The 24,287-nt window shown below is 44.4% G+C and overlaps 1 protein-coding gene across 1 annotated transcript in view; it reads right to left on the bottom strand.

Moving 5' to 3' along the window:
* Positions 1 to 1,239: 1,239 nt before the first annotated feature.
* The window catches only part of BMP10 (bone morphogenetic protein 10), a 117,747-nt gene continuing 94,699 nt past the window's right edge, over positions 1,240 to 24,287 (bottom strand). Inside the window, exon 2 of the mRNA XM_069618882.1 lies at positions 1,240 to 2,720. Within this exon, the coding sequence (XP_069474983.1) occupies positions 1,771 to 2,720 (950 nt within the window). The 3' untranslated portion in view covers positions 1,240 to 1,770. The remainder of the gene's footprint in view (positions 2,721 to 24,287) is intronic.

The raw sequence follows: 24,287 nt of genomic DNA, 5'->3' as shown, positions 1-24,287 counted from the left end.
TAGTTGTAATTCGTGCAGAATCCTTCAGGTGCTTGCAATAAATACATTTTCCACCAGGTGTACCTCTGAGAGGAAAGGTAAACATATACACCCCAAAAGGGGGCTAATTGTTGCTGTGATACTAAAGAGATGTGACAAACCAATTCCTCTTCTGCCAACTTTCAAGACATCGCAAAACTCTCTAGTGGAACACACCACCTCCCTTCTATCACCCCTGCCCCCTCCAAATAAGGCCACGAAAGGATTCATTTGAATAAATTGGCTAATGCATATCACGTTGAGTCCTTTGGAAAAGCTGCAATACGCTGTGGTGGTATATGCATCGCTGGTATCTTGCTATTAATGTAAGGACTGCAAACATTTCTGAGACATACACATGTAATGGTGCTGACTGCAAAATACAGACTGAGGGTAGCAGGATAAAGTTGCGGGGAGTAATTAGCTGTGAGGGTACAGAGGGCCACCATGGTTGGGTTGGAGGGGAGTGTCATCTGGCTGTTTTAGAGGCCTATGAGAGTTACAGACATCCCAGCCCATGGAGAGTGGATTGGAGAAAATGTGTGCTATTTTTTCTTTATTTGGGGTTGGAATACCGGGTAGTAGTTTTGCTTTACTTATGCTGTGGGGACAAAAAGTACAATATTTGTTGACATTATTAAAGCAAAGTATATATCATGTGAATTCACAAACCTGGGCAATTCTTTAGTGTTAGATATATTTGGTCAATGTTTTGGTCGTATTTATTTTACTGTGGAGAACCACATGTAATATTTGACCACCCAAATCAGAACAATTATTTAGGGTGGAGGGGGAAGTCAGTTGCCTACCATCAACTCTACATTTTGGTCCTGATTCACAGAGCATTTTCCAATGGTGTTTTGCCATTATAAAACTATTCTGTGAATTAGGCCCTTTGTGTTGTATATGTATTGTGATAAGTCCACCAGACAGGTCTTTACTTCATCACATTTGATAGAATACCTGCCACATTTGGGTTTTCTTTAGATGTGTGACTTATGGAAATTAGTAATAGTCCTATGTATATTGGAAAAGAGGTTATCTCAGGCAGACAGATATTTCCATATATTTTAAATCTGATCTGAGGTTAAAGAAAAAGTGATTATCCTGCAGTTTAATTTTGGCTCCGTCTTGTGCAAGATGGAGAAAGTGCAGCTGAAATGAACCAATAATGTAATATATTCCTTTTTTACTCAGTGTAATGAGCATATTTGAGTTATTTTTTAATTTCAGGGATCCTGTCTCGCACGTTATAGTACCCCTCCAGTAAAGCTATCATTATATCGCAACAAAGTGTTTTATATGTGCAATAATAAATATGCAACTTTAACGAGCATAGTCACTTTAAAACTGCAGTTAACAACGTGAAATCGCTAAATGGAAAATATCGACAATATCACTACCCAAGCAACAAACCGGGTAATGCTTCCTATACATTATACAACATGTGTTTTCACATAACATATACATGTAATAGGCTTACATTTTTCAAGCAGATATACAAATAAATATATTCATATTGTTGGGTCTAATAAAGCATCAGAGGAGAACAAATCAGACCAACAAGGGGAACAGAGCTTCCAGAAATTGTACATCTATTTGGTGGGCCTGTTGGGAAAACGTGAAATATGCATAGATGATCTGTACACACATATTTAAATAAACAATTTAAATATTAATTTTAAACTGTACAAATGTACATACTCCAGCTTTACATTTTGACTCAAAAAGTTTCATGCTCTGTCCATATTACTATCTGCATCCGCACTCAGCTACCACCATGCCCTCGTACTTAAACTTGTAAGTGACCACCCCTGCATCTAGATAGAGAATGGAGATGGGATCAAGCTTGGTAGGTACGCAGCAAGCTTTGGATGCCTTATGAGGATTCTTGAGGTGCACCAATGTCTGGACAATGGCATGTTTTGTCGGGGTGACATGCTCTGTAAGTGGATAGGAGCAGACACCACGACATTCATATGCTTCATACCCTGGTGGTGCTATAATCCAGGAATCCCAACCGATGTCCTTAAAGTCAATATAGAGTGGAGCCTTTTTGCAGTAGTTCCCCTTAGCATTCCTCCGGATGCGGGCGGTGGAGTCGTAGATGATGTTGGACCGCATCTGGAGCAGGGCCTCTTCGCTTGGGCCATCGTTGGGGGTATTTGCCTCCAAGATCTCCAAGTCCAGCAACTGTTCATGGTCAATCATCTCATTCAGCTCCTTTTTCTCTTCTTTTTTGTCATTGCTCTGATCATCAGAGAAAACGACCAAGAGAGGAACATGCTTGGTCTCTTGCTTTGTGTCGATGGACATTTGCCCATTTCCAGGGAATTCAGTCCCATCATCCACAGTCTCTATGTGGACCTCCAGCCGGTGTGTGGTGGAACCCGATCGACGCCAGCGTCGAATAGCTTCTGTCATGTCAAATGTCTCCCAATCGCTACTCGTCTCGTAGACCTGGCGTGAGGACAGTTCTACCAGTTTTCTCCGATTGCGTTCTAACTCTGCATCTTCATATTCATGGACTTCGTAAATGGTTACTTTTCTGTCCACACCTTCGTACATCATGCGATCCCTTTCCACCAGTGTATAGAGTCTCAGTTCTGCCATGGTGATCTCTTCGTGGTGAGGGATCGACACATTGAACAGTAAAGGATAGGTTCTCATTTTGGCCACAGCACTGGGCTGTATGGATTGTTCTGAAAAATAGAAAAAAGAACACATATTAGCTTAAGTCTGAGGCTCTCAACACAATACCATATATAGATGTACTATATTCCAAAAAGCTTGCTGGTGAGGACAAATCAACATAGCAATATTAAAATACACTTGCGTAAAAGCTCTTGTAGGAACAATCGAATTGTAAATAATATTGATCACTTATGCATAAAAAAGATGAACAGTTGTAACATGTGGGGTGAAATATAGCCCCTGAATGCCATAAATAAAAAGGCCAGAGTGATGTGGGAAGTCCCATTGAAGTATAAGGCCAGCACAGAAATGGTGATGTCAGACATGAGGCCCATTGAACCAAAAACAGGCCTAAATCTCAAAGGAAAGAAAGTGGGCTTGAATCTCAAAAGTGCAAAGATATGCGCAATGCATTTCAGCAAGAAAAAGAAAGGCATGTGGCTGACAATGCTGTTTTACGAAATCCCTGGAGAGCTGCACTTTTACTTAAAGAGACAGATGGCAGTGTCTACATAATCTTAAAGGTAATACCAGATTGTGCTCTAGCCATCTCAAGTGAAACCTAGATCATTGCAATTATAAGAAATACAAGAACTTCTTTTTTTCCCTCATCCACATGACAGTATGCAGAGAGAAGTGCTCACTAGGCTTTCAGAGTTTTCTCATATAACTGTTTCTCTCATATAACTGCCCTATGCATATGGACAATCCAGCAGTGATATTCATGTATTTTGCAACTGTAAGATTAAAGAAGTATGTTACACATGGATATAAGGCCTAGGTGCCTTATAAAATGTAATGTAAAATATATTGTATGTGAGTTTAAAGGCCATTGCTTGCAGAATTGTATATGCAGCTGGTCATTTCTCCTAAAGATGAAACTTAACTTCCAAGAAATTTCCTCTGCTGATCTTGGAGAGGGAGGTCTGGTTGTCAACCATCCATCAGGGCCATTGCTTAAAAATATAGAAAGAAATACACTGCCTAGATTTAAACCACGGTGGAAACAGATAAGGCCATGATTGGTCTTTCAGCAGAAGTGACCCTGAGGTCACAATTCCCATAAAATGTCCATTAGAGTTGCAGCCAGGGCTATTAAAGGCCATGGAGGGAGAGGCAAAGCTAAACATGACCTAGCCTCTGGCTGATTACAAGCTTAGGGGAAATGCACCTTAAGAGAACAATGGAAAGGCATGAGTTTAGTTAATGGAAAAATACATAATATTGCATAAAAAGGGCAGTGTATACGTCACAAGAGTTATTCCAGACTTTTATTAAAGGGGACAGTAACGCCCTTTGAACCATGCCAAAACGATTTCTGGGTGATAAACATCACTAAAGTTATTAATGACAATTAGATTTGGGCCTTCCCTTGATTCCGAGAGATTTGAAAATTGGTGTGAGGGTGAAGGGTAAAATTAACATGGGAACTATGAAGTGGCATATTTTTCACTGATACGGCTCCTGAGTAAACTAAGAAAAAACGTATCTCTGCATAGGAAGGGTGTGTTGACTTCAGATTAGCATCATCTGATTTGCCTTATTGAAAAATTACTTGCCATGTTGGTAGATTTTGTTAGCTAAACAGACCGAGCCCCCATGTCAGTTTGGGATGACAACGCTTTCTCCTCCCACAACTTTCCTAACTCACACCCCTCATCTCCTTGTTCTAATAGCACACAGGTGGGAGGTGGGTAGAGAAAGCCAACCAATTCCTTTTGGGGGAATCGTGACAAGTAGTGATGTCATTTGCCGTATAAGTGAACCAGTTTCCATCAGAACTGGGGGTTTCCACTTATTCCAGGAGGTAAACTGCTGCTGAACTCTTGCGAGAAACATGCAAACAGACAGACCCCAAATTCTGCATTGCACACAGGGACCAGGAGACATAGAAACTGACTGGGACCCCTTGGAGAAGCCAAAGTGGACTATCCCGGACTGACACCCTTGCTGTCCCAGTGGTGCCCTGCTGTTCCCTGATGTCCATTACAAGACCTCTCCAGTAAATTAAACTATCCCCAAAGCCATAGATTGGGTAGGCCCTGCATTTTTGAAGCATGTTTTATTTATTTTCACATAGCAAAATATCCTGTTGGTCTGTGTAGATCCTAGGCATATTTAATTAAAGTAAATCAATTAATTCCCCTATAGAAATCACGGGATGTGTTATTTGGCATTTGAAACTAAGAAGCTCTTACCAGTGTGTTTTGAGCCAGTATAGACATAAAGACATAAAGATTTGCCAAAAGAATGAAGCCCAAAACCCTATTTCTACGTGAATGTGCAGGGTGCAAAATGAATTTGCCCCTTTGTTCCCATTGCGCTCTCACCAAAACCACAAAGCCCTGCCTGTTCTTTTTAAGTGTGGCAAAACAAATTTTCTCATTGCTTTTCTTTCCCTAATATTGCATCTGCGGTAATAAGTGAAACAATTTTGCCCCTTGAATCCCTTTTTCCAAAAAGTGCATTTTATCAGAATCCCACAACGATTTTCCCATTGTATTCCCACTCTCTGCCACTGTCTTCAATTCAGAGGGGCCAAGTCTAATTGATGTTTGGAGGGTGGGGGTTGCTCGGAGAAAAGTATTATAACCAAATCAGCAATCACTGTGTTTTTTAATTGCTCTTTTTCCGTACTGGTTGGTGAGTTGAAAAGAAAGCTGCAGGAAATTGTGACTGCATGATCTCCGTATTATCCCAGTATTATCTCTGTGTTGTTGCCATTACAGAAGTCATTTTTGTTATTGTGTTGCCACAGCATTGGTGGCTGATTTTAGTCTGTCAAATTTGGTTTAAATAAATGAATAAATCTATATTCTTACTACACACCGGCCTGGTTCCTAGTCCATTGTGGCACCAGGTAATTGTTGGAATTGGGTGCGAGACGGGTTGGAGGGCTTACCAAAGGGAACCTTAACAAACTAAAAGTGCTTTATTGTGTGCCACATTCATTGGGGGGAAAGGAACTCCCTGAGTTGAGTGTGACCGCATAATAAACCCTGACAAAACACTCTGCAGTGATTACAGCCTGTTGCCTGCAGGTTAATCTTGGACTGGCGAAGAAGGAATTAGAACCACACACATCTAACTTTTGAAAAACCCAAGAGTGCACCCTATGATCGAGATCTGCATCTCTCCTAGTCGTCCCTCTAATCCCCTGCGTTCATACTATGGGGTCCGTCAATCAATGGATCAGAGTCCCTCATTTGTCTTCTTGAAGCCGTTCTTGAAGTCTCCAGACTCTCATACAACTCCACTTCGACCAGTCAGTTCCCCTCCCTGCACAAGCTACTCAGATCCAGTGCATTATGCAGCATTCATCACAGATATGCCACTTGTTTATGAAAAATTCAGGGCAATACCCCATATAAAAGCTCCTCCGAAACCTGAGATGGTGTAGCACAATTGAAGGGTTTGACCTATAACCTGTAACCCATGCTGCACTGCAATGTAATAAAAGATGGACATGAAGGATCATCTAGTGAAGGGATGTGCACGTGCATCCCCTCACTTGCATCAAAAACGTGTGAATTTGGCCCATTGTTTTTTTTAAACCTGATTTTGGAATTCTGCATGAAGAACCTGACTCAGTAACTCATCCAGTATCTCCAGCTTTCTGTGGGAAAGGCAACCCCATCTCTTTTGGTCGCGCCTTGAAACACTTGTGTATAGGCACATTATAAATGCCATATCATATCAGTGCATCGCTATGCTGCCCCAGCAATGCTAGAAATGCACAGAAAACTGTATTTTTACAATGTACTTGATGGTTAAAGTGTCAGCGTTTTAACAGGATCAAGGGTGCTACTGTTTAGTACATGTGTGTAGGCTCCATTTGCAAGTTCTTATTTGCAAGTGAAGTAGGTTTAAACGAAATTTCATAAAAAAAGGGGACACTTAGAGGTGCTTACAATCCAATCCAAATTGCAATCATTTTTCTCCAAACGGTAGTACATTACTGTCCTCCCTATTGGAGCTACTGACAAGAATGTATATTTTACATCATTGATATCTTTTTGTCATGGTGTATTTTCGGTTCCATGTGATAATGTCCATGCAAAAATGTCATCTGACAAAGATGTCGCCAGAAAATGGCCGTAGTTTGCAGGGACAATCTATTTTAATGCGGCTAAAAGTCAGATAGAGTTGTAACGAGTCTATGGTACTAATGATGGCATGTCTTCTATTGGGGTTAATCATTAGTTCTTTAGATTGTCTCGGATCTTTGATTTAAAATTATCCTTAGGACACCCTTCAATGGTACTGCTTTCTCCACTGTCTCCTATGCCTTCTACTCCTATGTCAGTGACAAAACCTCTCTTGATGTCAGCTCTCCTTCCTCCTCCTCCTCTGTGGCAGTATCAATCCCCCTCCATCATCAAATCTGTCTCCTCTCCTCTTCCTAAGCTGTCCGCGAATGGCTCACCAACCTCAGGCATCAGGTGCTGTCTGTGGCTGTCTGGCACCTACTGTCCAAGGTCTACAAATGCAAGAGGCAAACTGGTCTTCTCAAAGACCGCCACCAGTCAATCAAGATCCTCATCTCTTCAGAAGTCAATCTCCTCTTCCTGCTCATACTCTCCTTCACCAAATCCCTGTCCCACTTCAAGATTTCAATTCCCTTCTTAGGAAGGATTTATACTGAACGACTAACACTAGACAATAACAACAAAGGCAAGTTACTGACTAGGGCAAGGTGCAAAATGTGTACTTCCCACTAGCCATCGGCTAGTGCTATTTGACTTTTGGCGAGTAAGATGTGGCCCTCATTACAAGTATGGCGGTCCGGAAATAAAGGTGCTGGTAGCAATGTACTGGCAGCCTTTCTGAACCGCCATATTACAACAATGCCGGTAGGGGCCACGTATCCCTCGGCAGGCCTGACCTGCTGGGTTTTCAGGCCCCTACCGTCATGGTTGTCACTGAAGCAAGTGCCAGTTCTTCAGTGACCCCATTTCCATCGAGTCTTATGGGAGTCCAACACGACTCAGCAGGACAAATGGGAGTAGGAGCACAAAAGATGAAGGGACTCTTTGGCTTTTTAACTTTCTGAGGTGACACAAAGTGAAAAAGGAACATGGACCTTTAGTATGCCAGAAAGTAAGGGAAATAAGGAGGACAACAAAGGGCACCTATTAAACACAAAAACAGACAAAAGGGAGCAGCAAGAAAGATCACCAAGCGCTTCCAAAATCCACCAAAACTCTTTTAAACGCAGGTTGTGGCTTGCTCTGTGAAATCTCGCTCTTAAAGCCTGATAACACAGATGCAGAACAAGTGAAAGTGATCTGGGCTTTTTATAGGACTCCTGGATCTCACAGAGCACATCAAATCTCACTGGGAGACTTGATAACTCTGATTGGTCCCCAAACAGAACCCCATTGGTTGTTGCCGGGTGCCACCGGATCCTGCTGGTTTACAGAATACCTTGAGGTGTGTTTGGTTTGAACCACACTCAAAGCTGAGCAAAGGTTCAACCAGCCTTACAACATTCATCTGTGTGGTGAAACGAAAGCAAACAAACTGAGAATGTACTAATTGGTGGTAGCCCCTGTGAAGATACTGGTGGGGGGTGCCTGTACTTCCGCTCTCTATATGGTAGAGGAGAGGCACAGAGGACCCCAGCCAAGATTCTCAATAAGGTAGCAATGGATGAGCAATCAAGGCCTAGCTTCTCAGGAGGTGGTGTGGGCTGGGTCTTAAGTACAGTGTAGTCCCCGAACCCCCACAAAGGAATGTCCACACACTGTATTACTGAAAACACAGTCTTTATATAATTAATATTCAAAGGTATATACACGATCACAATAACGCACTTTGTACTCGGAAATCAACAATGATAAATATATACAATTCTAAAGTGGTACCACCAATGTTATCAAATCTCATTAAAGTGCATCAACTGTACGGTTAAAATGTCACACAGATCAATAACGAGGAAACCAGCAATAGAGATAGGAAGGAAAGCAAGATGGTTGAAACAATAGGCAGATTTCTGACCCCTACTGCTAGGCACAGTTCTGTGTGGAGATCCCCCACCTGGGCAACCTGTAAATAAAGATATATAGCACAAGCCCAGTCCATATATTGTTCAATAGTCTTATTTCCTCCTATTAAGGTTTTACCCCCCCCAATATACCTAGTGGAGTAGAGTCCTTCGAAGACGCGTCGAAGGATCCTTCTTGAGTGACTCCCTTTAAAGCGGGAGCCACGGATCGTCGAGAGGCGTCGAAGATGGTGAACTTGTCGTTGACGGCGGCAATGAAAAGTTCAAAGGTGCCGAGACCCCGATGGAGATCCAGGCGGTGCTCGTCAGCGACGTCCTGCGAGGATGAGGTGTGCGGGGCACCTCAGCGATGGATTGTTCAGGACCACAAAGAGATTCGGAAGAACTGTGGCCCAACAAGGGCGTCGAGTCATCGAAGTCTTTGTGGCCTTCAGGTGGCGGGAAACCCACCGGCGGATTCTCCTCGGTGCGTTGGTCATTCTCAACATTCTCCGGCGGGACAAAGCGGTCGACGTTGCGGACAAGGGAGTGCTTGGATTCAAATGTTCTTAGGCAAAGGAGCGGGCGACTCCGGTCGTCGGCGGCACAGAGCTGTAGTGGTCCCCATGGCTGGGCAACACAACTTCGACGGGCCTCCAGCAGTTACACAAACCTGCGAACCCTGGTCGACGGCGAAGTCTGGGTGCTTTGCTTCATTCCCCTCAGCGGTCCCGTCTCGGGTCGGCAGCCTTTCGAGGGTCTGACTTCCAGGGAGCTTGGGCAAAGGTTAGCGGTGCTCGATGGTCCTTCGGAGAACAGGAAGAGGGCGCATTACCAGGTCCTCTCTCGGATCAGTCCTTGACGAATTCAGCAGCTTTCAGATTAGGTCGAAGGAAATGCCACAGCAAGTCTTCGTCTTCCAGCTGGGCGTCAAGGATCAGCAGTTCCGGTTACTCTTAAAGTGTAGACACAGCTTCTGAACGCTTCTGAACAATTTCCAGTGGTGAGAGGTCCCCAGATAAACTATTCTGTCTCTCATCCACACTGCTGGGTCACTCTCAGCAGCTAATCGTACAGAAGGGCATTCATGCAGTCAGTCAGCCAATCAGGCACAAAGTGCATTCAGGCCATCCTCCTCCCTCTCAGACACTCACAACAAGGAATGTGGATTGGGACAAGTACCCAGCCATTCAATACTACACACTGCATTCAGGCCAGTTTCGGGCAGGGCTGTCTCAATCTTTGTCTCTCATGCCAGAAACCAGACAACCACAACAAGAAGTGCATATTGGTCACACACTCCATTCACCCAGGTCCCACCCACAGGAGGTACCTGCGAACCTGCGAACCCTGGTCGACGGCAATGGACTTCGACAGCGGCGAAGTCTGGGTGCTTTGCTTCATTCCCCTCAGTGGTCCCGTCTCGGGTCGGCAGCCTTTCGAGGGTCTGACTTCCAGGGAGCTTGGGCAAAGGTTAGCGGTGCTCGATGGTCCTTCGGAGAACAGGAAGAGGGCGCATTACCAGGTCCTCTCTCGGATCAGTCCTTGACGAATTCAGCAGCTTTCAGATTAGGTCGAAGGAAATGCCACAGCAAGTCTTCGTCTTCCAGCTGGGCGTCAAGGATCAGCAGTTCTGGTTACTCTTAAAGTGTAGACACAGCTTCTGAACGCTTCTGAACAATTTCCAGTGGTGAGAGGTCCCCAGATAAACTATTCTGTCTCTCATCCACACTGCTGGGTCACTCTCAGCAGCCAATCGTACAGAAGGGCATTCATGCAGTCAGTCAGCCAATCAGGCACAAAGTGCATTCAGGCCATCCTCCTCCCTCTCAGACACTCACAACAAGGAATGTGGATTGGGACAAGTACCCAGCCATTCAATACTACACACTGCATTCAGGCCAGTTTCGGGCAGGGCTGTCTCAATCTTTGTCTCTCATGCCAGAAACCAGACAACCACAACAAGAGGTGCATATTGGTCACACACTCCATTCACCCAGGTCCCACCCACAGGAGGTACCCACAACATACAGTCACTGGGAAGGCTCCAGCTGGTCTGGCTGGGCCTTCACAACAACACCATACATGGCACTTCCACCCAACAGCAGTCAGGGGGAAGGGACAGAGTCAGGGCTTCCCAGGACTTTGGGAAAACAAGGTAACGGGTAATAGAAAGCAAGAGGCCACAGGGGCCATCTTGTTTTCCATCAGTAATCAACTGATTCCAATGGCAAGGCCTGGGTATCCCAAAATGGAGGACACCAAGAGCACCTGTCAAATTCAGCATGGAGCTGCCACCAGCCCATACCCTGCTCTGTGGGCCACCCACAGGTGCCCAGAAACATACACTAGGGGCACAGGGTTGTACCCCCACCCATGGGTGCCATAAGGGTATCCCACGGGCCCGCTCACCAAACCAAAAGAGAGAGAGCTGCACCGCTAGGAGTCCCACATGAACTCCTGTGCGGATAATACGTCAGAACACACGATAAAAAGGCAGTAAAGGACAAGGATACAGAGGCCCTGTCCCTCCGATGCATTTCCAGCATCACAGCCCCTAGCAGACAGCAATAGTACATGCATGAATTATACCAACTAAGAGAGTCTGGAGACAGAGCTATTCCAAGTCACCCAGAAACTCATCATACTAGGTGATTAATCTTGTAGGTCGGTGACTCAACCTGCATGCCATCAAAAGAATTCCTAATTAAATTATCAACTTGAGCTTCTCAAAATGGCTTGATGGCCCAACCAACAAGAGGGGTCCACACTGGCCTTGTAGTCGGTCAAAGAATATATCTATAATATTTATGAGACCAAGAGGAATCCATAAGAAATGAATGCAGCTCCCTACAGTAAGCACTGTCTTCACTTCTACATTCACCAATGCCTTCTCCTGCCTGTCCACCTCAGATATCAAGGTCACCTGGCCAGACGGCATCCTAAAAAGCCTCCGTTCAGAACTCTCCAGGACACTGGATATACTAGTGCCCATGTTCCCAAAAAGATTAAAATCACCTAGCAAACCGACAATGCAATGGTTCAACAGACATTTGGCCTACTTGAAAAGAACTGGCAGAAAGCTTAAAAATGAAATGGTGCAAATCACTTGATTAGAAAGACAAGTACGCTTCACTATTCACCCCGACACACACACACACACGCAAGTCAACAAAGAGCAACACAAGTTCGCTTACAAACCTCTGGGTATTAAGCTCATTATAAATAACCTATCATATCATAATAATGGCTGCAAAATGACCTCAAACTTGGTTAACTTGGAATGCGGGCTATCAACAGCAATTCCCGCCCACAGATGAGATGAACAGTGCTTCATTAGTGAAAGAGCTCCGTGTTTTCCACTATTAATGTCAAATACAGTGATAAATACAGGTAGAAACACATTTGTTTCTAGTTTGCATTTATCTGTTAACAGTGAAAATAAATGGAAGATGGACGGGAAAGAGTAAGCACTAGCACTGCTGCCACAGAGAAAGTGGTGGCACTGTGATGACTGCGCTGAGCAATTGGGCACCATCGTCCATTGGAGAAGGACCTTGTATTTGGCTGGTGGCCATTGTAGACTGACACTTGTATTACTAATTATGTGGAGAATATTTAGTCTTCCATACAGACTTCATAGTGTCCCTGAGCAACAAAAAAAAATGTGGAAAAATGCTCATTGCAGTTTCATTTTTTATAGAAAAATAAACACGGAAAGTAGAGATAGTAGATGTAACAAATAAACATGGAAAAATAGAGCCGGAAATGTCTGAAAGATATATTTTATGGTAATTTTGGATTGCACCCCCAAGCGCTGCTGCCTCCCCCGGCTGCTTGCCTCGAGGCCAGTGGGGCTTTCGTGGGTAAGGGCAACAGGACCTCTAGTTGCAGGACGGCAGAAGGTAGAGAAGGGCTAGGCTCGTGACATCATCGACCCGCAAAAGGATGGTCTAAATAGGGGCGCTGCACACCGCTGGGGTCTGTTTTGTGGCTTGCGAGGCATGGAAAGTTTTATTTGGAATGTTAATCGACGCACTGTGAGCAAAGGCTCATGTTAGGGCATGACACACTGGTACAAAGTCAGCTGATGTTTCAATCCCAACATGCAATATGAAATGTAAGTGAAGCGCATATTTAACATTACACGTAAGAATGCTCCGAACTAAGACACTCAATTACAGATCAGGTACTACTTCCTGTGAAAACCGAGGTCACACAGACGTCATTTGGATTGCCAATTGGATGGCAGCTGCTACCAAGATTGACTTTGCAGACACCGGAACTACTTTTGTCAATCGATGAGAAGCATTTCTGTTTTGCTTTTTTCAGTCTGTATACTTTTCAAATGTATTCAGGATCACCTAGCTGTGTTTTCTGTAAACCGGCATTAATGTATGCAATTGGCGAGCACTGATTGTCGATGGGTGCATTTGGCATTGCTCTTTTTCTTGTTCCACATGAATTTGAGTTGTTTGGTGAGAAGACCAAAATAAATAAAAAATAAATAATACGAATAGAAAAATGTGCTTTGGTGCCAGGTCTGTCTAAACAAATGCCATTCTTAATTGCACTTGTTTAAGTGGGCATTTTTAAATGTACCTTGCGTGTCCTTTTACTTTTACATTGAATTGAAAGCGGGCTCTGATGAGAGGCTCGCTTACTTTCAGCAGTGTCCAGTCCTTGTCCCTGAGCAGGCCCCGCGGTAGCTTCCTAATGGCGGACGAGCGGCACACGAGGTGAGGCGGCCTCTTCTCGCGTGCATCACATCAGCAGGACATTGTTGATGGGATACTGTGGGAAGTGGCATGGCGGAAGAGAAAAATAAGAAAGCAAGAGACTTCGGACCCTAGTGCATCTGCAGAAGATCTGCATATGGCAACACGAGTGGCATTGGTGCCGACGGTGGGAGCAGTGCTGGGGACCCGGTCTAGGGCGGCTGGCATGTGTCAAAGTAAATGTGTGAAATTAGGCAGGTTTGGGGCAATGTCAGAGGGGTCCACATTACATGTGCTGACTGCACACTGCGTATGAAGCATTAATAGTTATTGCATTGCATTAGTAGGATCGTAATGCTGCTTTTAGCATATGCTGTCACTAAATGGACCAGTGAGGCTGCACATTACATATGGCGGCTATGCCATGCTCATGAGGCATTAAAAGGCATTGCATTGCATTAATGGGCATTTTATGGCTGCACTTGGTGTGCGATTCAAGCATGTAGACTTAATACTGTACCTTAAACTTACACCCTATACAAGACGCGTTGTGCTAGGGTATAACAGGCAAAATATTCTAACCACAGTATATCAAGGTAGCCCGCAAGATAAAATATAGTTGGAAACAAAACAGTCTATTTTATGCTTCAGTAACTATCTATTATTTTAAATCATTACACCTGGAACATCACTTCCTGTGATGAATACAGAGTCAAAGGTAATGCGGTATTACTTCCAGTGATGTCATCTGGTTCAAAATTCCCATGACACCCCTTCCTGTAATGCCACAGGGTGTATGATGTCACTTCCGCTACCGGTGGCATTTCGCGAACTAGTCTCTTTGAGATTGCAAATTCGATGGCACAAAGAACATGAATATTCTCCGTGTTTTGAGAAATTATATTTACAGAAATAAGAAACTACAGTAGCCCTTTAAACTGAAAACTTGGATTCTGAAAGGGTCAGCAGGAGTACAGCCTATTCATAAAAGATTAGTAAGAATCATAAGTACATACACAAACACACACGCACACACCTAAAAGCCTCACTTAAGCATGGCTTAATACACTACTGTGTTTTCTCAATAAAAACAAATAATAACAGCAATAAGTCATACAGCGCACATCACAGGTTGAAAATTGTCGATTATCTTGACCATTGTCTCTTGTGAGCCATCATTCTCTCATAGCAGAAAATAAAAACACATTAAGTACTGCAATGTTTGGTGGACAAGGATATTGCCTGTGCCTTGACTATGCAACCTATCTACCAGCACAATTCATTATACTCCTAACACGACAACATCGGTATAGGGGCTGTGGCCATAGGACCCCTACAGTTTGTGTGTGGGACGGTGGAGAGAAACTCACTTAAGCATGATGCATGCTAGCCTAATAATGAGACTTGCTACCTTCCACACATTGCTGTAGTTCCCCCACAAATCTCCAATTCCGACCATCCAGGATGTGGGAGTTGTATCCTGCTCTCATTTGTACCCCCTGGTAGACCCTTCAAAGCTCCTCTAGGGCCATTTGGGCGGCCTCTTGGCAATGCAACAGTGATGGATTTAAGGCTTTGAAGTAATCATAACCACTGTCATTCCTCTGGGCAGCCTTCCATACCATCATTGTTCATGCTCTCTGCCAAATTACAGAGGGGGACCAGTCAGATGCAATCCAGTATTGGTTCTAACACCAACATTGGGTATATAAAGTTGCCCAAAGCAAAAATAGTGTCTGTGATTCACACAAAAAACGTGGCTTTGTAGTTTGCGTGGGAAGCAGGCCACCAAAAGAAATCAAAGTCTAGACAATGCGTCGTCGCCCACAGACATGTGATGCAATATTCTATAACATCACTTCCGGTGATATCGCTTACCATAACACCAGTAAATACCAAAAGGAAGAGGGCGAAAATGCTGGAGGTTTTATTTTTAATTACCTTGAAGGTAAGAAGTTAATTCATTTATTCAACTTGTTTCATCTGAATATGTTCACACTCACACATTTATTATGGTGGCATTTCAGCCTGCCCCAAATCTAAGAAGGGTCAAAGTGTACAAAACAAAACTTATTTTCATCTAATTTTAGGAAAGAGAGTGTTTGACCCCCATTACATCACCTGGATAAAGTTTGCAATCAATCAATCAATCCAACTTTTATTCGGTATGCAAACTTCAAGTACAGAACAAAAAACACACATAAAAAGTAATTAATTTCATGTCCGGCAATAAAAGAACCAACAAAAATATGTTAAGAGTTAAAAACCTGTAAAGCATTTCGCTTAAATAAAAACTGGGCATAGACAGGTAGAAATGTAGTACTATACATCATTAAATACATTGTTACGCAAAAATTGTTAAACTAATTGAGCATGCTACAAAGTTAGCAAGGTGAGCCTAGCTCGCAGCCTCACACAGAAAGGGATTGCTAGATCAGTAGACGTATGAAAGCCTTAGCGTGAGCACATCTTAATACTACATATCAACTTTGTTCATACCTATAACTCCTTTCTTTAATAGCCATGCTATATGGAGATAACGAGCAGTTGCAAAAACAACTTGCAGTTCTACAGCAGAGCTCAAGGGGTTCATGGCTTTGTTGATTGTGCAGATCCCAGCAAATGTAATAATCAGCCTCAGGTAACATCTCCTCAAACCGATTGTCTTGGGGCAGAGCAGGAAAAAGTGAGGCACAGATTCCGTCGCTGCCGCACATAAGGGGCATTCTCCATTTTCTGTGTTGTTCCAGGATCTTGTAAAGTACCCCAATGACAAAATCCCCAGCCTTAGACGAACAAACAGGGATTTTTCATACGCTGGAAAGATTTTGGGCCTCATTACGACTTTGGGGGTAGCCATGCCCTTAACAAGGGAGGGCCCGGTATTTCCTCCTTCAGGGAACCCGGGCCCGGTCCTTCCCCATTCCCATTCGAGCCCCCATAGGACTCAATGGGAATGGGGAGGGAGCTAACAACAGGCCCGTTGTTAGCTCCCTGGTCCCCTCGCGGGACCCGCCGTGGACGTCTGGTAAAGCCAGACGTCACGAGCGGGTCCCACGAGGGAACCTCGCGATAGGGCGGCATGGGATTAACGGCGCCGGCACCATTACCAGCGCCGTTAATCTCATTCTGCCCATCTCGTAATGAGGCCCTTTATCTAGATGCATTTCAAGGCCGAATTCTGTTTACAGGTCCAAGCTTCAAGCTCAACGCCTGCTCGAACAGTGGCCCATTGTTTCAAATGTTTGTTTTCTCCTTTACAATTATAGCATCATGGCCATCTAGAGTGTAAGGATTTTCCCAAAGGGCACCCACGTCCAGGGCGTTGAGTGTATTATTTACTGTAGAAACCCATCTAAGGTTTTTACCTCCCTCCAGGGACATAAGGTGCAATAGAGCCACACAGTATTTTCCCAAGCTTTCAGTTTGCCATCGCCTAATCCAGTATATAACTGTCAATTTTTTCACAGCCCCAGAGTTCCACACCATACACAGATGCCGCGACTGTCTATTTTCTGTATAGGTCTAAGGCTGGGGATATTGCACCACTATCATCTGTATTGAAAAACAACTTGGTTGCCCCACTATATTTGCCTAAGGTAATGTTTGCTTTTGCGATCTGTGCAGACCAACTCAAATCCTCTTGGAATCTAACCCCCAGGTAATCAAAATATTTTACCTGTTCTAAGACTATCCCCTCAGCTGATATTTGCAAAGGACAGTATTTAGAATGCAGGGGCCTGAAGACCATCACTTTTATCGGTGTTCAGTTTGAGAAATAATTGTACACATTTTCTCTGAAAGATTCTCAGTGAAGCTTTAAGACCTTGTGGGGAAGTGGAGAGGAGGACAGCATCATCGGCATTAAAAGAGGGCCAGGCATGTTTCGAAGCCCATCTTTGGCAATCCAGGCAACCCTTCATTAATGTCTCGATGATCTGCTGTATATAAATGCTAAATAGCAGGGGTGCCAATACGCACCCCTGCCTCACTCTGATACTAACATCAAATACAGATGTTACCTCTCCTCCCATTCTAAACTGAACTACGGCCTGGTTCTCAGAATACAGCATCTCTATAATTCTGACGAGGTCTGGAGGGGCTTGCCTCGACAGAATATTTTCCACAGGATGTTCTTGGACACAGTGTAAAATGCAGCTCTGAGGTCCAGGAAAACTGCGTGCAATTTCATTTTCTTTAGAGTTGTATATTTCTGGACAAGCAACAAGAGCATAAAACAATGATCACTGTCCCCCTGTTTGTCCTGAACCCGGGCTGAATGCCACTAATTATGTTATTAGAGTATGCCCACTCTTGCAGGTGATTCAGGATCACATTCTCGAAGATTTTGACAGCACTGTTCAACAATGAAATTGGGCGGTAATTAGGTGGAAAGTCCCTACCACCTTTTTTATATGTAGGGACAATTATTGCTTGCCGCCATGAGTCTGGCATTCTCCCGCAAAGTGCAACAGCGTTACAAATTCTACACAAAACGGGGGGCCAGTAAATCAATTGGGACCAAATGTGGCCTGCTGCCTTCACACCCTTCTGTGATCTAGGGGCCTTTCCCACCTCTTTTATAGTAAATACTAGATTCCTGCTGCCCTGTGCTGGCATCACCCTCATAGGTCTCCCAACTCCTGTGCCTGACTCAAAACTAGCATATAACTTAGAGAAATGATTCCACCAAGAATCACTTGGGACACAGAAATGCAACGTCTGGTCCCCACTCAATTTGGGGTCAATAATCAATTTTCAAAAAGGGCATAGTTCCTTTCTTTAAGGGCTTTTGAGAGGAGTAGTGATAAGTCTTACTGGTGTTGGTGTTCCAGAACATGTGTGTGTTCTGGAATGCATGGTTCGCTAGGCAGGGAGCTTGGTTACTGATGGTTGAGGTACCCGCTGATCTCTGCACTTTCTCTTACAATAAACTACTTGCTGGCTCTTCCACCTGGATCATGGCGTTATCATTGCTTCCCCACGCTGGCGACAAGGACTGGAAACTGCACAAGGGGGTGGAAGAAAGCGTGGAGGCCTCTTTGTGCAGCAGCTGTTACCTGAAGGCTCCTCTCCCCTGACTCTCCAGCGCAGAGGTGAAAATAGAGGTGTTCTGGGAGATGCTCTTTCCCACTCGCAAATCAGTGACCGGAGGAGGGACAAGGAAAGGAAGCCAAGGGCTGGAAGGTGATGCGGCCGGGTCAGGAGCACATTCGAGTAAAGAGCCTCTAAACGCTGGACGCTACGTTGGCGACCGCCCTCCCTTCACGACTTTCAATGTTTGGAGTGTTGCCATGATAACCTCAATGCGCTACAATCTGATGCAGGTTAAGGGAAACAAAGGCTGCAAAAGACAGCAGTGTTTGTTGTTTTCATGATTCAAAGGCCTAAGGTTGTTTTAAAGTGATAGCAGTGTTCGTTGTTCATATTCAAGGTCTAAGGCTATTTTAGGGTTGCCTTTTCAGTGCAGTTCAAATCAAAAAATAAAAATAAATAAAAGGAAGAGTGTTGCACCAAGAATTAACCATGGCCACAGAAGCAATCCCTCCTCCACCCCCATTTTAGCTGAACCCGGGACACCTGCGACAAGGTGGGAGAGGTGGAAGAAGATGTTTGAAACCTACATTGTGCCATGGGTGGGGACAAGTTTAATCCTTCCAGGTAAAATGCGTTATTGCTGCATAATCTGGGCCCAGTTGGCCGCAGCATATTTGATGGCTTACCAGAACCACACGGTGAAGGGGCAGGGGACCTGGATGACTTCACTCTGGCAATAAGGATGATTGAAGAACATTTTGAATAAAAATAAATGTGGACTTTGAGAGACACACGTTTTTTCAGAGATTACGAGAACCAATGGAGCCAGTGTAAGGGTACGTGGCTGAGTTGAGGACACTGAGCCACACCTGTGAGTTTGGTGCTTTGACAAATTCCCTCATCAGAGATCAGTTGGTAAGGTGCACCAATAATGCCAAGGTGCAAGAAAAGTTATTGGCAAAGGATGTGACCCTAGAACAAGTTGTGAAACTCAACAGGAGCATTGAGCAAACGACACAGTACATGAATGAGATGAAAATAGAAAGACCCAACCAGGAGTTTATGCATTAAGGCACAAGAGGAACACTGATGGGAGATGGGACACAAAATGCTTCAGACATGGAAATGCCAAGGCTTGGAGTAGCCAGCGTATTTTGTCGAGCAAGGAATGCAGAGTGCATCATGTGTAAGCGCAAGGGTCACTTGGCACGCATGTGTAAGGAGAATACCATCAATGCAGTGGAGCACAGACACCCCTAGTGTGAGCAAGAAAGTGTGCTAACTCCTCAGAGCGGTGAGGGAGGACCTTGTCACGTATTTGAGATCTCCCCATTGTCAGTAAGAATGGGAGGGCCTGTAGATATGCTTTGCATAAATGGCTCTGACCTCATTGTTGGAAGAACTTGGACAGTGCTTCCCCATGGACTATCATTTCTAAAGATACGTTCATATGAACGTTGTCAAGGGAAGAGCAAGAGTTGGAACCCACCGACATCCAGCCGTGTGGATATGGCAAGACAGAGATTGAACTGGTGGGAAAATTTCAGGCGATCATTGGCTACAATTCTTGTAGCAAAGAAGGGATTGTCCTTACTGGGATGGGAGGAACAAAGGGACCTGGGGGTTCGCATCCAAGTAAATGCGTCTGTTCCTGTGACGATAGCAGAAGTGGATGATAAATGGCCCTTTGAATTTCCCATGGTGTTCTCACAGAGTCTAGGGAGACTGAGGGACGTGAGCACTGTATGAAGATGAAGTCAAGGGCACAGCCAGTGGTACATAAGGTGCAGCCTGTTCCTCATCACATGAAGGAGCAACTACATGGGGAACCTGATGGACTTTTGACAAGAGGAGTGATAGATCATGTGCATGGGACAGATTGGTTGTCCTCGGTGATCCTAGTGGCAAAGAGCAATGGACATTTTAGTGGAGAGACACCCCTTGACGGTCATATCTGAGGTTCTGCCTGTACTTGGAGAATCGAGTTGATTCACGATTATGGATCTGATTACCACCAGTTGCCCTTTTACCAAGAATGTCAGGATGTAACAGCGTTCATCAAACACAAGAAACGTTTAAGCATATTAGGATGCCTTTTGGATTGGCTTCAGCTGTGGCTGTCTTTCAACGCATTATGGAGATGCTTTTGGAGGGTGTCAATATGTGATTGTTTTTCAGGATGACATTCTCATTTTTGCTGACTGTATCAAGCAACATGATAAGGAGTTGAGGAGTGTGCTTAAGAGGTTAAGTGAGGCTGGTTTAACAGTGCAGCACAGCAAATGTAAGATTGGGGTGTGTGGAGTAGAGTATCTTGGGCACAGGATTTCAGCTCAAGGAAGATCTCCTAAACACAGTTTGGTAGAAGCAATAAGTAAGGCCCCAGCACCGCAAGATAAAGATCGGTTGAGACCATTTATGGGCATGGGAGAGTTTTATCACACATTTTTACATACTTTTGCCCTTATCCATTGGTAAAAGCTGGCAGTAGATATAATGGGACCCATTCAAGGGTTGGGTGAAGGTTTCAAGTTCATTTTCCCCTTAGTGGATTACCACTCGAAATGGATAGAGTGGAAGGGCATGAGGTAGACAACCACTGCAGAATTAGTGTCATTTTTTGTGGAGTTTTTCTTTGGTGAGGAGCCTAAAAGTATTGCAGCAGTGAGAACCAGTGTTGTGGTGGTGGATGGAGGAGAAGTATGGGCCAGGGTAGGTTGGCTTTATGCGAGGAAGGGTCGGTTCCATCCAAGGACTGTGATGATGGAGCTGTGGTCAGAGAGGAGAGAAGTTTGGCAAGAATGTCGGATGAGGGAACTTCTGCTGAGCATCATGTGAGTGGGAGAGCTAAAACGTTTCCCACCAAGGATTTTGTGTGTGATCAATAATGCTTTATTAATTGGCTGTGTGATTTAGTCAATATCACTTTATTCATTTGGCTGTCTGAATTAGTATTTTCTGCATTCTGTTGTTACTTCCCAACTCCCATTTCCTTTTTCCAATATGTTTCTGTTTCTTCGTGAGGGGGAAGATGTGCTATGTCTTACTGATGTTGCTCTTCCAGAACACACGTATGTTCTGGAACGCGTGGTTCGTTAGAAGGGGAGCTTGGTTACTGATGGTTGAGGTGCCTGCTGCTGTCTGCGCTCTCTCTTACAATAAACTACTTACTGGTCCTTCTGTTTGGCTCACAGCGTTATCATTGCCTCCCCACAAGCAGCCAGCGATTATCAGCATAATCCCTTTTTTTAATGCGAGAAGGTTTTTGTACTCAACCCTGGCTAGTCTAAGCTTAATTTTATCCACCTTTGGCCCCTCACCAACACATGCCTCTATTTTCCGTTTTTTGCCACTCTACACTCTTCATGATACCATCTCTTGTGTGGTGTTGCCCTTTTCTTTATGGAACCCATTTTGGTAGAAATATAGGGAATCAAATTCTGAGTCAAGCATTCAAATTCCTGTACAATTTTCGCGGCAGACCTCCTCTCTCCAAATATAATTTCTAAATGTTCCTTTATAGATTCATATATGGCTGGTTAAACTGTGTTATCAGTAATGTCGGCTCACTTGAATGCCTTACGTGCATGCCCATATATCAATATTGTATGAAGGTGTAATTTTGGCGTAGTGTCTACCCCTGCTGCCCCTATCCCTGGGATATTTAGTCTCAAGGGATTATGGTCACTTTCTGGCCTCTCCAAGACCTCAAAGCTTCCTACTCTTGCCCAGTCTTCGCCAGAGATTAGTATGTGATCTGTGTTGGAAGTGCCATTGTTACCATTAAATATGCATTTCGCTCCCGATCCTACCCCTAAAGGGAGGTTGGCAAATATTGTGGCTCAGTCAATAGCTAATCGATGTAACTTTTTTGGGTATGGCACTGACAGGGTAGGCATGTTCCAGGCCAGGTCTTGATCCTCCCAGAGACCTTCCAAATCCCTAACTGGCTCAAGCTGGAGATTAATGTCACCCATAACTATTGTGCAATGTGTATGTGGATTTTGATTATCCCCTAGGGATGCTAATTCCTGCAGTTTCTTGAGTGCCCCCACCCCCTTTGGAACGAATGGCCTATTGTCCTATTGTAAATGTTAAACAGTGAGGCTGCTTCTCCATTACTCATACAGATAAACAGGTGCTATTAATCAAGTGAGTGGGTCTGGCACTCTTTCACTTCCCAACCTAGGCTAAGATCTATCCAGATCTGGAGCCCCCCACTTGGTGTAAAGATTGCATCCTAAGGTTTTCCCTCACTTGACCCCGCCCCTGGTACATTTAAACAATGCCCAACTGTTCCCAATGTTTATCCTGGTGTTGAGTAAGGAGAGTACGTTTTCTCTTTGAAAGGTATGAGTCAGGCCCAGAGCCGTCATGACTGGGGTTCCCCTATCAAAACTTCCTGTCCTACTCTCAATTGCATTTTTACCTATATGCTGTAATAACGTACAGTTGGTTTATCAGATAGGGGCTGCCCAGTAGCCACCACATAATGAAAAATAGGTTATGAGGGCTATCTCTTTATCAACGATCCTTTAATGGGAAAAGGTAAAACACTTTGTGAAAAGTACTAATGTTCGTGTTGTTAATGATGTTATAGGTTCAGACATAAAAAACATAAACATTTTTTTAAAAAATCTCAAACCCTCCCCCTGTAAAGGCGATATTTGCCCACCAAAACTAGTCAAAGACTGCATAGACTGCTTTGCGCCGCTCTTCACAGCTTTCATCAATGCGTCCTTTAAAACAGGCATTATCCCAGCTAACCTCAAAGAGGCCTGGGTCCGGCCTCTCCTAAAAAAACCTACTCTCCACCCCTTACAACCAAACAACTACAGACCTATAACCACAGTGCCATTCCTGCTGAAATTACTGGACAAACCTGCACACTGCCAAATCCAACACTTTCTGGAAACACACTCCATCCTCGGGACTAGGCAATCAGGCTTCTGGAAAAGACATGGCACTGAAACAGCTCTGGTAGATCTCAAGAATCAGATCACTCAAATCATGGACAAACGCAAGCGCGCACTTTTGCTCCTTTTAGATCTCTCAGCCGCTTTTGATCTGGTTGAACACAAGACTCTCACCTCACACACTCAGCCAACTTCTCTAAAGAAGCAGCCCTCTGGATCACCTCCTTCCTAGAGGGAAGAGCCATGAAAGTCTTCTCGGACATCGCCAACGCCACTCCCACGACAATCCACTGCGGGGTCCCTCAAGGATCATGCACTGCACCCACACTCTATAACCTGTTCACCAAGCCCCTCTTTGACAAACTTGACTCATACGGTATCACATACACAAACTACGCGTACGACACACAAGTACTTCTACCCCTTTCAGGATCATACAACGAAGACGCCAAGGCACTCCACACAATCTACTCCGTCATCAAGGCATGGATGGCAGTTAATGGCCTCTGCCTCAATGGAGACAAGACGGAAATCATGATATTAGGTCAACAGAACATCCTAGACAAACTTGACAAACTGTACGCTAACTTCTCCATTGACGACTCCATCATCCCCGTATCCACAGCTGTAAAGACCCTTGGAGTATACCTTGACTCGTCACTATCGATGACCAGACAAGTCAGCGCAATCACTTCCGCATCTGCACACACCACCAAACTCATAAACGCCATCAAGCCCTACCTCTCTAAACCCAATTTCCTCTCTATAGCAAGGGCAACCATTGGAGCCAAACTGGACTATTGCAATGCACTTCTAGCAGGCACATCAGCCAAAAACCTAAACAGACTTCAAGTCACTCAGAACAATGCTCTCGGGGCCGCTCTTCGAATCCCAAGAAGAGAGCATATCACCCAGGCC

This window comes from Ambystoma mexicanum, chromosome 10, assembly GCF_040938575.1.
Source record: "Ambystoma mexicanum isolate Mex_15411 chromosome 10, UKY_AmexF1_1, whole genome shotgun sequence".
NCBI lineage: Eukaryota > Metazoa > Chordata > Amphibia > Caudata > Ambystomatidae > Ambystoma > Ambystoma mexicanum.
The sequence above is the reverse complement of the archived record's forward strand: the minus strand, read 5'-3'. Positions and strand labels throughout refer to the sequence as shown.